Consider the following 14,828-nt stretch of genomic DNA (forward strand, 5'->3'; position numbering starts at 1 on the left):
TGTTTGGAAGAGTTGTTTTCGAAGTAGCGATAAATATTTTCAGTGAATATCTTTACAATTACTTTGGACCAGAAAACTTTAGATGAAGTAACGTGTACTGGTTTTACTACAGACATTAGAGCTAATTTTTTTTTTCCTATTCTGAAGAACTGCAACTGCTGTAGTATTATTGCATGAGAATCCTAGGTGCTGGAGGAGATCCAGGTTGTGACCTACAGTAGTCACCCTGTTCATTCTGTGCTAGTACATTTTTTTTTCAGAGGAGAAGAGAGCGGGAAATTTAATGCTGTTCTTTGGAATTACAAGCATCTTTGCAAGGTATGACAGTTAGGCTGTTGCATACATCTTTGCAAGGTATGACAGTTAGGCTGTGCTCAGTTAAGTGTCTTGTTTCTAGTTTTACTGTTACCGTCTTGCTTACCATTTTTAGGTGAATTTTCACAAGGGCTTGATTAACTAGCTTATGTGTCACTTGGAATTCAGTTGGCCCCTTTCAGTCCCTTTTTAAGTTGATCAGCCAAATTTATGATGTTAACAATAATCTCTGATGTACTAGAATAAGCCTGGGCCCTTGATCTTTCAGATTGCTCAGCTTTTGATGCCGTGTCTTTGAAGGGGTGTTGATATCTTCATAAATCTCAGCAGAACTGCACTGGGGTGGTTTCAGCCTTCAATCTCTCACCCTTCATTCCAAAAGCACTCAGAGGAGCTGAGCTTACTCCCATTTGTTGATGGTTTTTCTCACAAGAAAAGCAAGGGTTTACTTGCCTGCTCAAATTATGTATGTGAGGTACCCAAAGGGAAACGAGATGCTCTGAGCTGGAATAATCAGTGTTCCACTGCATCTTTTATCAGAGTTGGAAGCCATGGCGGTCTGATACCATCTGCACACCAAATGTGCTAGTTCTTGACATTCTCCATGAGTGGTCAAAAAGGAAACAAATCCTCCCTTGATCACTGGGCTAAAGCATTAAATGAGATAAAAACTCAGAAAAATTGCTGCTTTGTCTTATATTCTCTCTGTAGGATTTCTTTGATCTGTGCCCATTTCAACTATTTTGGTAATAGTTCATGCCACTTACTGTCTAACATCAGTTATTGTCTAAAATCTAATTTATCTAATTGTATACATCAGAAGAAAATTTGAGGTTTTCTGGCAGTGGGTATTTATAAGAATGCATTGGTCACGATCCTTGCCCATCTCTTTTTCTAAAAGAAACCATAATTTCCATAAATATGAAAAGCATTTACTGTGCTGGAAAAGTCAAACACACCTGTGTTGATAGTACTAATAATTTCCAAAGCCTGTCAGTCACATCAATGAAAGAATGTAAGTACTCCCATAGCAATGCAAATTGTAAGGCTTATTTCTTAGGCTGAGCCCTCATAGTTTGGGGTAGTACTGTATCCTCTTATCAGTTGACATGTATTTGTAGTCGGCTTGAAGGCTATCCAGTGGACCATTAGTTTAAGCTGGATCAAGAAATGGATACTGGCCTACTTCTCTAGGTAATGATTAATTCAGCAGTGTAGATCCAATAAGGATTAAACTTCTCTCATATTGTGGAGCTTTCCTTCATTTTCCTGCAGAACAATATTTAAGGAGCACTTAAAATTGAATAGGTCATGTTTTGGGTACAAATTACAGCTCAACATACTGGTCTTTTAATTCTCTGGAATTCTATCTTTTTAAAAATGTAATAGCAGTTTTAATTTTTTTTTTTTTATTTTTAGGTTTATTGTATGGCATTAAATGATTTTGTCTTCAACTCTTTCACTGTTCTGTTTTCTCTTGGTTTTGTATTTCATTACTATTTCACCACTCAAATTAAAGCTGATGCTAATTATAGACAAAGGTTGAAGTGGAATAGGTGTTGGCACGTGGATGCTGAAGGGGGTTGCTGGAACGGGCCTTGTAAGACTGCTGGAGAGGCAGCTCCAGTGGTCAGTGTTTCCGAACCTCGCAGGAGGACTGCTGGGGTGAACACAGAACCAGATGGATTTGCCCAATTTTAATCTTGAATCACTCTTCAGTTTCTCAAACTCAGTTCTTGTCTCCCATCTACAAAATGTTTGTCAGAACTGGAGATGACTATTCCAAGGAAGTCTTCTCAATTTTTTGGTTTGATGTTTATTTTAGGGTCTCTCTCTCCCCCTCCCTCTTTTTTTTTTTTTTTTTTTTAAACCTCACTGAGGGTAGACTGACTTATTTCTAAGCTTTCTAGAATTTGCTCTTTATTATGCAGGGTAGCGAACATTTTTATTTACTTAATATTTGTTCCCACATTAGAGCTCAATTCTAGTTCAACCTCCTCTCTCCTCTTTATGAAGTGCAAAAAAGGCACACGGACCCAGTGTGTTTGCATTTCCAAGATGCCGAAATGGCAGTGTATTCTCAATCCCCCTTGCAGTAGGCCAGAGACTGAGGTAGAATTTCCCTGCCAAATGTAATAAAGGTTGATATTCCTTGTTCTGTGGATGTTTATTGAGGAGAAGGAGAGAGAGAAAGGTCAGATTCAGATTTCTGATGGAAACTTGGCTGAACTCTTTACACTGAAAAGATTTTATTTATAGTTTAGCCTCTATGCTGAGGACTATTTTTCACAGTCACAAACTGTGTTTTTGGTAGAAATCTTGTACTATGTAGGAGCCAATGTACAATACGATGTACAGTAGGCAATAATCTGCTGAAGCAACTCATGTAACCTAAGTGTTCTGTGCCAGCATGTCTCATTTTTGACAAGCTGATATGAGAAAGTAAAAATAGTTCTCTGATTCACCTCCTTTTGCTTAAATGTGTCTCTGCACTTACAAGCTTCTCAGTTATTCATGTGTTACCCTAATCCAGTGCAGTTCAGGCTTTTTTCCCTCTGAACTTGCAGTGAGAATAGTACATGGCAGTTACAAAATTCATCTCTAGCTTAATGCGGAATTGCAGAGTTAATTTAGTGCCTTACAGCGAAGGAAATTCATTTGGTAAGCCTAGACCAAATGAAACTTCACATATTTTTGAGATGAAATTCAACAGCTAAGGATTAAGTAGTATGATACAAGTTCATTCCACTCCTCCCACCCAAAGATGAAATTCTTTGAAGCTGTTGTTTGATGCCATCAGTTCCACTGCAGCCCAGTACTGTTGAGGAGATGTTGTTAGCTGCTGGTAGAGCTTCCAGAAGAACCAAGTCTGTGTACCAGTTGAGTTAGAGTGTATGTTTTTGGTGGGTTACACCGTGTCCAGCAGTGGCATAGGAGTATGTATTCAATGTAAACCAAAGCCTCTGCATTCTTGTCTCTTAGCTATTTCCAAAAACCCCATTTTTATATGCAGAAGACATGATGCATATAGCAGTAGCTGGAACAGTCTGGACATTGCTAGATCCTACAGAGCCAGCAGACAAAGGAAGAGATCTAGGACTGAGACAGACCAATGTCTTAAATTCCTGTTTAAGAATTGGTCTTTTGGGCATTACTGTTTACATGGAGTTTGGGATGCTAAGACAGCAAGAGCATTGATTTTTGGTGGACTCTGGTGGATGCACAGACTTAGAACGTGGGGTGGTGTAAAATGTGGCCAGTGCCTTGTATTTTTTTTGGATCATAGTTGTTCGCAGTGATAGAGGTTCTGGTTGGATGAGGTTTTGGCACTCTAGAGACCAGTTTATTGCTAAGTAGTGCAGGACTAGCAGTATTTGGCTGATGTTGACCATGACTAGTACCCTCTCTCTATCTATATTTCTGCATGTGTACGTATAATAATTGGCTCCCAAGCAGCGCTTTAAATTAGAGTTAGGCTGAGGAAATCAAAAGCTGTAGAAACCTGGGTTTGCAGTGGGTTTTGCAGGGCCTCTACAGTTCTGAGGTGGGCTCTGATCAGCTGTAATCAATATATTTGCCTAGCAGCTTGTGACCATTGGGAAAGCAAGCAAAGCAGCTTGCTTTAAATTGGGATTTGGGTTTGAGTTAGGTCATCTAAACCTGCAAGAGCCAAGTGTAGTAATGGACCAAAGCTTTTGGCTTTTTTTCCCTGGATATAGTTAGTATCAGCGCTTGGATTAGGGTTTGGGAATAAAGGACTTGAAGAGCGCAAGGGAAAGGAGAGGGGCTGTTTGGGTTATTGTTGTTTGCTCGATGGGTACTACAGAAGCCACAAAGTTAAGAACAGGGCTGATGCCGGTGTTAGTTCATGCCTTATGGTCCTATTTAGTGTAGAGATGAGCAATCTCAAGGTTAAGGTTTGGGTTACTTTGATGTGTACGATTAGAGTCTGAGCATCTAAAGCTGTGAACATGCAGTTTACTGCCAGATCCGGCAATCTGAAGAGCTAGGAAGAGGCTCATGTAGAAAGTGCCAAGTTACAGCAGCATTTTTCTTCGTGGTGGTAGCTTTCTTGATGTAGGCTTTTTTAACATCAAGCCACTGTGTGGTAAAATAATAAATAGGTGTAATTTTGGAATCTGGAATTCTGACCTGTCTAATTGCAAAGACAAAAGGAATGATAGGACTTCAGCTGAGTTGTGAGAGACTCTAGAGGTTTAAGAAGTTCCTTATTTGCCGTGTTCTGTCCAAATTGCAGTATTTTTCTTGATATTTTGCTATTTCAACAGAAACACACTAAGGATTTTGTGGTGATGGCAGGTGCTGACAAAAATCGGTACCCTACTGAGAATGCTTTGAATCTAAGGTTACAGATAGAAATCGATCACTTACGCTCTCCATGATTCACATAAATTACAGGTAATAAATACTTCCTCCCAAAGCAGACTTGTGCGCTGAGAGTGCCATAGAGCAAAACTTCTGGCACCTATTGTAAATACAAGGTGGGAAGGTGCTATATGTGTTTGCTATGTTACACAACGTGAACTTGGTTAGCCAGCTTTGGCCAGAAGAAGTAAGTAATACGGTTTTCAGGAGGGGCAAAATGTCACTTAATTCTGTACAGCCACAGCACTAATTGTGACTGACAGATACTGCTTCTTTGCTCATCTTGAAGAAAAACAGTAAACGTAGATGAGATTTCATTAGAAGAATTCCAGTCAATGACTCGATGATAAACAGTTGTCTAAGGAAGTTAGAAAACCTTGTTTTTCTTTAACCTAAACTTCTTTTTTCCTAAAAACAGTATGCAAGGAGTTCTACTTCATAAACGTGTGTTAAGAACTAGCTAAAACATAGTCAAACGTATTGAGAAGAACACGCTTATTTGTCACGGGTGTATTAATGCTTTTAAAATGTGACTCTCTGTTTCCAGGCCTTTTTGCAAATGTGCAATCTGCCAATCCAGGTGGTTTGCAGGGCAAATGCCGAGTACATGTCCCCATCTGGTAAGTGTGGCCTTCATTTAGATTACTACGTTATACCTCCATTTTGATACCATGGCAACTGCGCCTTGTCTGGCTGATAACAGTCAGTCAGTGCTACTGTGTGTGGGTTGCCTTCCCCCCTCCTCTCCAGTGCAGTTTCTCCTCTGTAAACAATTAAAACAGTCAAAGGCAAAATAACGTTGGCGCAATGTGTAACTGTGCCTGTGACTGCAGTACCTATATATAGCATTCAGGCTGGCGGAAACCTTCTTTAAAATGCCTGAGAGTTGTTGTGTTCTGAAGCAGAAAGACTTACGTTTCCAAAAGTGGCTTTATTCTACATCCAGGGAATATTCCAGTGAATGCTGCTATGTTTTCCCACTGGTGGAGGGAGACAACACTGGAGGAGTATCTTTTGTTATCCGTCTGATAGGATGTTGATACAGGAGAAGACTGAAGGGTGCATTGTCACTATTAAGGGTGACAGGTGATTTTAAATCTTTGTCTGATCCATGAGACTCTCTGGAAAAAAATCCAAACCCACCAACAATAAACTAAGTATTAGAAGGGTACAGAGTCTACCTTCTGCTGGAGGTGACTGGTTTCCTAAAAACCTCCAGAGGCCAGCTCCAGAAGGTTGCCTAAAAATCAGAGAGAATTGCTGAATGCAGGGTGCAAAAGTCTGGTAATCCTTGCACACCTCCTCAGATTTTTGTTGTGTGAGAAGATACTTATTTATCAATTACTTGGCTTTGGCTGATGCCTGCCACATGGAAGTGCCTGTCACTATATGTCTGCCAACTGTATGGATTCTGCTGCTGCTATTGATATTTCAGTCAAAGCAGCTGGAATTATGCTATTTAAAAAAAAACAACAAAAACCCACTGGTTTTTACTGCTGGGCAGCAGTGAAAATACAGCAAAATATGGAGGTATGTAAATTTTCGTTAGTAAATAAAGGTAGCTTTGAAATGCTGAATCCTTGCACGCACAGGAGTGGAACTGGCGACAGTTGCATACTCTCTCTTCCCTCCCACCTGCACCCCATGTCCACACTTGCTGGCATCTGATGTTACAATGTGGATCTGAACCCTTCCTTCCTTCTGCTGAAAACAAGGAGCACAAGAGGGAAAATGATACTGCTTCAATTTTAAATGTGGGTAGAAATACATGTGTTCTTTTTGCCCTTACTTCTGGAATCCTTGTTATTTTTTACTTTCCCCATTTCCTTTCTTTATAATATTTTGATTGTTTAATGATAATTCAGAGAAGGTTTTAATTTGCTCCCTTCTCCCTCCCCACTTACCCCTGTCTCACAGCAGCACCAGAGAGAGATCTGGATCTCATCGTTTTGGGGGGATGGTTATTTATCTCATAGTCGTCGTAATGACGAAACCCAAGGATTGTCTTGGTGTGTGAGGTACAGTCTGACTGAAACCGCTAAATTCTGCAGCTCAGAGAGGTCTGCGTTTCCTTCCGCAACATGCAGCGTGTGGTTGCAGATGAAGCCTTTGTTGATGTGATGCACTTCATTTATTACCCTTAGGCTGATCGAGCTAGTGAGAAGTGAATCTCGTGATAAAAACCATGACTGAATCTGTTGTTAGCATGAACTGTGTTTGAGCTAGGCTGAACAGTAGGTTTTTTGTGTTTCAGTGAAAAGGGTGAATGTATTGCTAATAAGATATTTGGAGTCAGGCAGGTACTGATCTTGCTCTTTGGGCTGTCTGTCGAGAGCAGAGTTTGCCCACAGCGAGAGGCAGGAATATAAGAGTGTGCTGTGCCCCACTGCACTGGGCAGGCTTGTTTACCGCCTTTGGGCACGAGGATGTTCTCAATAATACAAACCATCCAGCATTTATCTCCATTTTATGGATGATTTCAATCATGTAAGTAATCCTAAAAGATTTAGTCTTAAATTCAAGGTTGGTATTTGTCAATTGCATTTGGATGAACGTTTTCAGAATGGCCAATGTGGTTAGGATGGATTGGAGCAGGAGCCCTCAGCTTCACATGTTGAGAGCTGGAAAATAGGGGTGTAAGGCAACTTCTGTCATTCTTTGTGGCTTGCTGTGTGTAACAGGGCTTCCTCTTGTATCTGTGCCAGCCTTAAAGCTTTGGCTCAGTTCTGTGTGTAAACAGAGAAGGTGGTGCGTACAGACTCGGGAGCCCTTCACCCCCCCCCAAGATCCACCAGTGAGACAGTCATTTCCCAGTCTTCTTTTGAGGACTGGCCATTTTTGGCCCTGCTCCATGCTGGACCCTCCGGGCTCAGCTTCATAGACTGAATGTTGAGCCTTGCTAGTATTAAGCTTTAACCCCATGTTGCTTCCGTGATGATGAAGCAGCTCCATCCCCCTCCCAGCCCCCCAGATTGTGAAGCTGTGGGTCTCATACTGAGAACCTGTTCCTGACCCCGGGACCATGGGTGCTCGAAAACACCAGCCCGCAGCTAGGGGATGAAGACTGGGGCAGCCAACAGGAGCCGTCTGGCCCAGTCGTTGGAAATCTGAAGGACCGGAGGAGGGAGGGTCAAGACCCTGCCTTGCGGAATGTGCGTTTGCTCTTCCCCCTGCTTGCTTTTCTGGGCACGGTGCCACATCTCCCGTCATCCTTTCTGTAGCCCTTTCCCCGCCAGTGGGTTAGAAGGGAGGGTGGGAGTGCGTTGTGTCGTAAAACTAGCCAAGGGCTCTGTCTGCTTTCCTGGGATTTCCCAGCTGTACTTCAGAGAAACATTGAATTAAGTCTTTCCAGCAAAGCAAAATCCATTATTAAAATAAAAGTCGATAGATCTCACTCAATAACTTTGAAATACACAATTGCAAGTATTGCATGTAGGAGAAGTTCAGGATGGGGAAGATCAGGAGGAAGATGTTAGTACAAAAGTTCAGTGGGTGAGCTATGTATGTTAGAGCTTTACCTGTGCTCATTTGAAAAAAACCACTGATGTTCAGGTGTACCTGCAATATTTAATTGCTCTGAAAATTGTAAATGATGTTTTACATGTATAAAAACCTCTTACTAAAACATATTTCTCATTTTACAGGCAAAGTACCCTTTATTCATGTGGGAAATCAAGTAGTATCTGAACTTGGGCCCATAGTCCAGTTTGTAAAAGCTAAGGTAATAATACTACATTGTTTTCACCAATTGCTGAATAGCATGTTAATCCTGCTTAGCATTGTGCTGATTTGGTGTGCTCTTCTGGAATGTTACTTCATTTGTTAAAACAGTGTAGAAATCTAGTGCCGTTTTAAAAGAAAGATATCCTGGAATAGGAGTTTGTTGAGGTGGAAATGTTTTTCTTTGACATTTACTCAAATTCTGGAAGTAAATCCTATGTGGGATAGCTGCGTACCAGTGCCAGTTTCTGAGACTTTTTCAACATGCCCTGTCTCTGGGTCTCAGAGCTCTTAAACCCAGAAGTGACTTGTTTAAATCTTGAAGTGTCACATACGGTTTAAATTTGCCTTTGTTCCCACCCTGCCCCATATTTTTAAAAACATTCTCTTTTTACTGAGCAGTTGATAAAGCTGTATCACAGATGTAAATTTGTATTTACTTCTTGCCACAGAGATAACAGTAACCAGGAGGCCGTGTGCTCAAACTGTGTTCACCGATAATAGCAGTCTGCATTTCTTGTGGATTAGCTATATTACATAACGATGATTTCTTTTTTAATTCTAAAGGACACTGTTTGTAAAAATTGCGTATGTAATTTGTTACTGAACTATGTAAGTGAACAGGATCTGAGTCAAAGCTCATTGACTTCAGGGGTCCTTGGGTCAGGCATTGCTGAATATTCCAATATCCTTTCTTACATGTGTGTCTTTTTTTTTTTTCTTTTCTTTTCCCCATTAGGGCCATTCTCTCAGTGATGGGTTGGATGAAGTCCAGAAAGCTGAGATGAAAGCCTACATGGAATTAGTCAATAACATGCTCTTGACAGCAGAGGTACGGCAAACCATAGTAACTCCACGCACTTACGTAAGTGACTATAGGCAAGAAAGCTTTAGGATTTTTCCCTATATTGGAAATACTGCTTGTTCTTAGATTAGGTCATCAACTTTTGAGGTGAAAGGAGGCAGGAGTAAATTCTCTGTACCCTATGGATTGCTTGCTGAAATTTTCCTGTAGATACAAGCCACAGGTGTGATTCCCCTGACCTACCTGAAGTGTGTCACGTAGCTGTAGAAGTAACCGATTTCCGCAGACAGAAAATGCCGGTGACTCCTGGGATCCTACCCCACCCCACAGCTGGCCGGGCACCCCGCTGTCACCTTCCACAGTGTGTGTGCTCATGTGCTTAGTGGGAGGCTGGGATCCCCTGGTTCATGTCTGTGGCCAGTTAACGTGACACAATCCCAGTGCAGGAACAGCGTTGGGAACGCTGGCAAGCTGCAGGTGGCTGGGGGCTAGTAACCTGTGCGCTGCGTTGTGTGTGGTGTGGGCAACGGGAGTGGGCCTTCGGTTTCGGCTTGGTCCTGGTGCTGGTGAAGTAAGGACTAGCAACTGGGCTTTCACCTTCCACTTTTAATTTCTTTTCTACATTCAGAGGTCTAACAGAATGAATTGAAATGGAAATCTAATCTAATATAGAAAAGAAAATTCTACTAGTGAGAAATGATTGTCTCTGCGTTCTTCTTTATTAGGAAGTTTTAGTAAGTATTCTTTCTGTTCTTAGCTCTATCTCCAGTGGTGTGATGATGTTACGGTAGAGGAGGTGAGTGGTTCTGCAGCATTTATCTTAATTAAAATTTAATGAGAAAACACTTTTGCTCACAATTGCAAGTCCCTACTCATAAATGAAACATTGAGATTTATACCATTAATGATAGAGTCTTTTCACTTTAATTTCGCTTGCATATACGTTTTAGGGAACTTGTGTCATTACTGGAGGTAGCTGACTGCAAAATAGATCTGGGTTTCTTATGTGTTTCTGAAGTAATAGTTTTAAATGGTTATGCTGCGAACTATAAATTCTGTGCAAATAATTACAACATACCACACAACTCGCTTTCTCTTTTACAGCTTCCTTTCTGATAGATATATGTGACTATTAGCTATTTTGTGCGTAGAGGTATCTGTATTTTCTTATATTATAACACAGTACCTTTCTGTTTTCAAACAAAGATTACTCACCCGAGGTATGGCTCCCCTTACCCGTGGCCTCTTAACCGCATTTTGTCCTATCAGAAGCAGTGGGAGGTAAGGCGAAAGATGAAAGCCATTGGATGGGCTGGCAAGACACTTGAACAGGTCAGTATGAAAAGTGAAGCTTATTTCTTTACCCTGTTTTATTTTTTCTTTCCTTTTTTTTTTAAAGGCTTTGGAGAGTAACACTTTCCTGAAACAGATGTAGTGAAAAATATATTCTGTACTTAAAACATTATCTGGAGTCAGGTATTTGCCTTCAGCAGCAATAAATCTTAAATTATGTGCAACCCGATGGGGTGGGAGGAAGGATGTTTTACCATGAGTGTACGTCTATGTGATGTTAGGTTAGGCTGTAATCCTGAAAATAGGTTGTAAGTTACGGACCCCACTTCCTGTATGGCGTTAATAGGCTTTGCAGGATTGCGGCTTCCCTTGTCAGAGGGCTTTAAAAAAAAAAAAAAAAAAAAAAAGGCAAAGCAGTTTTGAGGTATAAGTTAGTACCTTTAATTAAGCTAAGTTATAAATGTTATAGGAAGCACTTAATCAGAATTGCTTTACGTCAAATGTTAGATTAAGTAACAGTTAGCTACCTGCCTACTGTGTAGGTTTAACTGACTTTAACAGCTTTTGGTGTTCCAACATTGTATGTTCCTTGTTCCTACCGTCAGTGCACATACAGTCAGGTTACTTTTTTGCCGTGTTGGTTTTTCCTGACAATACGGATCTTTTATCTCTTGTGTGATTTGATAGGTGCTTGAAGATGTAGATCAGTGTTGTCAAGCACTCTCCCAGAGATTAGGAACACAACCATATTTCTTCAATAAGCAGTAAGTTACTCTTTACTGAAATATTACATCCAGGAATGTGAGATATAGATATACATCCATATATACACATATATATATGTATATATATGGAAAACTCCTGTTTTATTTTAATGCTATGTGATTCGTTGAGGAAATACAAATGTGTGACTGGAATATAAACATGAAATTTCAGAAATAAATAATTAAAGGTTTTAAAAGGAAAGTTTCTGTAAGTTTCTGTTGTTTTTTTTTTTCTATTTATAATTTAGTTTTACTCCTGCTTGTCTTCTCTACAGAGTCTACCACAACTTATGTAGGCTACAAATGTACACCTTTATACAGTTATTTTCTTATTAAAAATGATACATTTAAAGCTTTACTTGTATTTCTTGGGTAGCATTCTCTACTAGGTACAGGGGAGTGAATGTACGTCATGCCGTCCTGGCCAGGCCAGCTTCTCTTGCCCTTCTTAATGCCAGGGGCAGCTCTGAATGAACTGAATTATCATGAGGGTGCCTGTGAGTTGTAAGAACTGGGGGAGAAGCTAGCCTTGTGTCGACAAAGGGTCAGTTGCAAAGTGAAAACTAAGATTCATGTTCCCAGGGGAGAAAAAAGGAACAACTTGGCCTTCATGGGATGCCCTCTGCTTTCACCTGTTTCTTCCAATTGCAAAATGCTTTTTTTTCTTTTTTTTTCCCTCTCCAATAATTCAATATTTTTGAAATGTTACGGATTTAAATAACATCACATTAGGTCCCTCTTGTCTCCTGTGCACAGACCAGACTGAAAATGGTCAGGCCTGGACTTCAGTTAACTACATTTGGACAGGGGGATGTCTTCAAAAGGGAGATGTCTTCATATGGTCTTGGTTACTTTTCTGCGTGTGTTGTTGCCCCTTAATCTTTTCCAAGTTGAGACTAGGTGGGTAGTGTAAATTGAGTGGATACAGAAATATGCATTATAGAAGATAAGTTTGAATTGCATCTTCTCAAATCATTCTTAAACATAGTATCTCCTAAATTTTCTTTCTGTATTTGTAAAGAATTGTAGTTTGGGGATTTTGTTTCTGTTGTTCGTTAACCAGGCTTTCTTGGTACAGTTTCAACCTTTAAGCTTTTTAGCTGTCTGAAATATTACTAAGAGAGTATGTGTTCTTAGTCCAGTATTTTTCAGTATGTGACTTCTGGGAGTCTGTAGGAGGTAAATAAGAAAAGCAGCCTGTTGCTGACAGATTTAAGTTTGTTATACAAGGGTCCACATCTCCACTGGAGAGTTCTTAGTGATCCACAAATAGAAAGGCAAAAAAATTTTCAGTTAGAAAACCCTCATGCTGCTGACCTTGAACACTAGTAATGAAGGACTCTCAAGTTATTAATATATTTGAAAAAAAAAAATCTATTTGCACATGGGCTAGTTACATACAAAGGTCCAAGATGACAATTCAGAAGGCTTGTACCTAAAATAAGGTAGGACTAAAAACTTTCAATAGACCACTGTTTCCCAAAATACCTGTTTTCTTCTGTGTAGTCCCCTTTCAAAAAAGAGATGTTTCCAGCTGCTGTCACCCTGGAGCTCCTTTTCTTATTGATTGAATAATTCCTGACTATTGAAAAGGACAAAAAGGGAACAGGAGTTTTATGCCTTTTTTTCCCCTCCTCTTTGGTTTTTTTTTTTTTTTTCTTTGTGAGATAATAGCTGGATTTTTTTTATATACATCTGCAGAGGAAAAAGAAAAACCCCCAAAAGACCTGATAAGCATTTGCCCTTATTACAGAACTAAAAGGTGGAGCATGGTTTGATACTGGATCAGTAACTCCGCCCCTTCTAAGAAGTGTTATTTCCACATTTCCAAGCTACCAAAAGCAAAGAAAGATGCCATACTGAGAACTAGCAGTATGCTTATGTACTGTATACACAGTTTTCATGCGTTTGGCAAGTTCAGTGTTGCCTGATTTCTTCCCAATTCTTAGATCGCGTGGCTGTCTAAAAATTATTCAGAACAGCAGGGTTTTTCTTGATCAGGACTTGGCTTCCAAAATACCTGTCCTTTTTTTCTGTTTGCTTTTACAGACCAACTGAATTAGATGCTTTGGTATTTGGACATCTGTTCACAATCCTTACTACTCAACTAACCACTGATGAACTCTCAGAAAAAGTGAAAAACTACAGTAATCTCACAGCCTTTTGTCGGCGAATAGAGCAGCAGTACTTTGAGGGTCATGATAAAGACAGCTCTGCAACTGTCGCAGCCCGATCTGCTAAGAGGTCCTTACTGAGATAAGCATGTTGGTTGGTGGTTGAAGTGGATTGCATTTCAGTTTTGGGTTTTGTTGTTCAATGAATTGATTTTGAGAATGGAAATGTGTTAGCTTTTTGAAGCTGCCAAATCACTCTGGAGCAAGAAAAAACTCTAAATGCAGTTTTTGTGTTGTAGAATGTACTGTGCACATTTAACCTGAAATGACTGTATGGGCACTTCCGTTTTAATAGCCTGTATGCCACTTACTCTAAAGTGACCTTGCAAAAATATTGTAGCTGTATTAAAAAGAATAAAATCCTTTAAAAAGTTTCTCTCTGATCTTTCTAAATGCCTTTCTTACTAAGTTTTATGTTTATGTAATTAATGTCTGTGTAGTTAATGAGTGGGATCCTGTTGGCAGAACCCCTGGAAGACAGTTGTGTGGTAAACTAGTTACAATTATTAAGCTGGGAATGAAAGGAGTCATTAGAGATCTTAAGTTTGCCTGCCTCAGCCAAAATTCATTCAGGAATTGGGTGACAAAAATATCTTGGAGCTCTGCGGCACACAAGTGATGTGATTTTATTCAGTCAGTTCTTACTTTGTGTCAAAGTAGCTCCTGGCTGTTATTACTTCTTCTTATGTGTGTCCTGCCTCTGCTTTTATTTCTTGTTCACCTTTGGTTTTTGGATTTACGTTTTTTTTCTTCCTATGATTTCCCAGTTTTAATCCTCAGCTTGTATTGCTCTTTGTTTAGGAAATGAATTTGCTAGGTAAGCGTCTATCTCACCGTTTCCACTTCCAGCATGTTAACATTGCTTCTGAACTTTGACGTACTTGCTGGGGTGGTTCTCGTAGCAAAAGGACTTGGCATGAGCCTGTGGCTGGCATGCCTTGGTCCTTCTGCCTCTAAATTATCCTACGGTACATGTAGGCACAATAATACAGCAGTAAACAAAGAAATATCATTGTGGTGCTGCAAAACCCCTGGCAATGTGGAACTTTTCAAGGGAGAGTTCCTATGTGTAGGCAAGGACTCAATCTGACTAGTATTTCTTCGGATTAAATGGCACCACTCTGTTCTGCTTTGTCGGTTGTACTTGACACTTTCCAAAAGTGCCAACAACCCCAGGGACGTGCAGGTGGTAAAACCAGTCCTCGTGCACGCAGGAAGTCCTGGGCACAACTGGGAACCAGCTCAGGCTGTTTGGCTAGTTGGAACCGTTGTGTTTTCTTACGATGAAATACATTCTTTTGACTATACTCCTCAGTATCAAAATATTTAATGGCTTGAACTGGTTATGCAACGGTCATGAGATTTTTGGCT

The 14,828-nt window shown here is 40.2% G+C and overlaps 1 protein-coding gene across 1 annotated transcript in view; it reads left to right on the top strand.

Annotated features, from left to right (window-relative positions):
- Positions 1-13,840, top strand: part of MTX2 (metaxin 2) — a 21,736-nt gene extending 7,896 nt beyond the window's left edge. Inside the window, exons 3-9 of the mRNA XM_009580435.1 lie at positions 5,249-5,321; positions 8,346-8,422; positions 9,161-9,253; positions 9,984-10,022; positions 10,433-10,558; positions 11,207-11,283; positions 13,333-13,840. Coding sequence (XP_009578730.1) covers positions 5,261-5,321; positions 8,346-8,422; positions 9,161-9,253; positions 9,984-10,022; positions 10,433-10,558; positions 11,207-11,283; positions 13,333-13,543 — 684 coding nt within the window. The 5' untranslated portion in view covers positions 5,249-5,260 and the 3' untranslated portion in view covers positions 13,544-13,840. The remainder of the gene's footprint in view (positions 1-5,248; positions 5,322-8,345; positions 8,423-9,160; positions 9,254-9,983; positions 10,023-10,432; positions 10,559-11,206; positions 11,284-13,332) is intronic.
- The last annotated feature ends 988 nt before the right edge of the window (positions 13,841-14,828 follow it).

Source organism: Fulmarus glacialis, unplaced genomic scaffold, assembly GCF_000690835.1.
Source record: "Fulmarus glacialis isolate BGI_N327 unplaced genomic scaffold, ASM69083v1 scaffold38936, whole genome shotgun sequence".
Classification (NCBI taxonomy): domain Eukaryota; kingdom Metazoa; phylum Chordata; class Aves; order Procellariiformes; family Procellariidae; genus Fulmarus; species Fulmarus glacialis.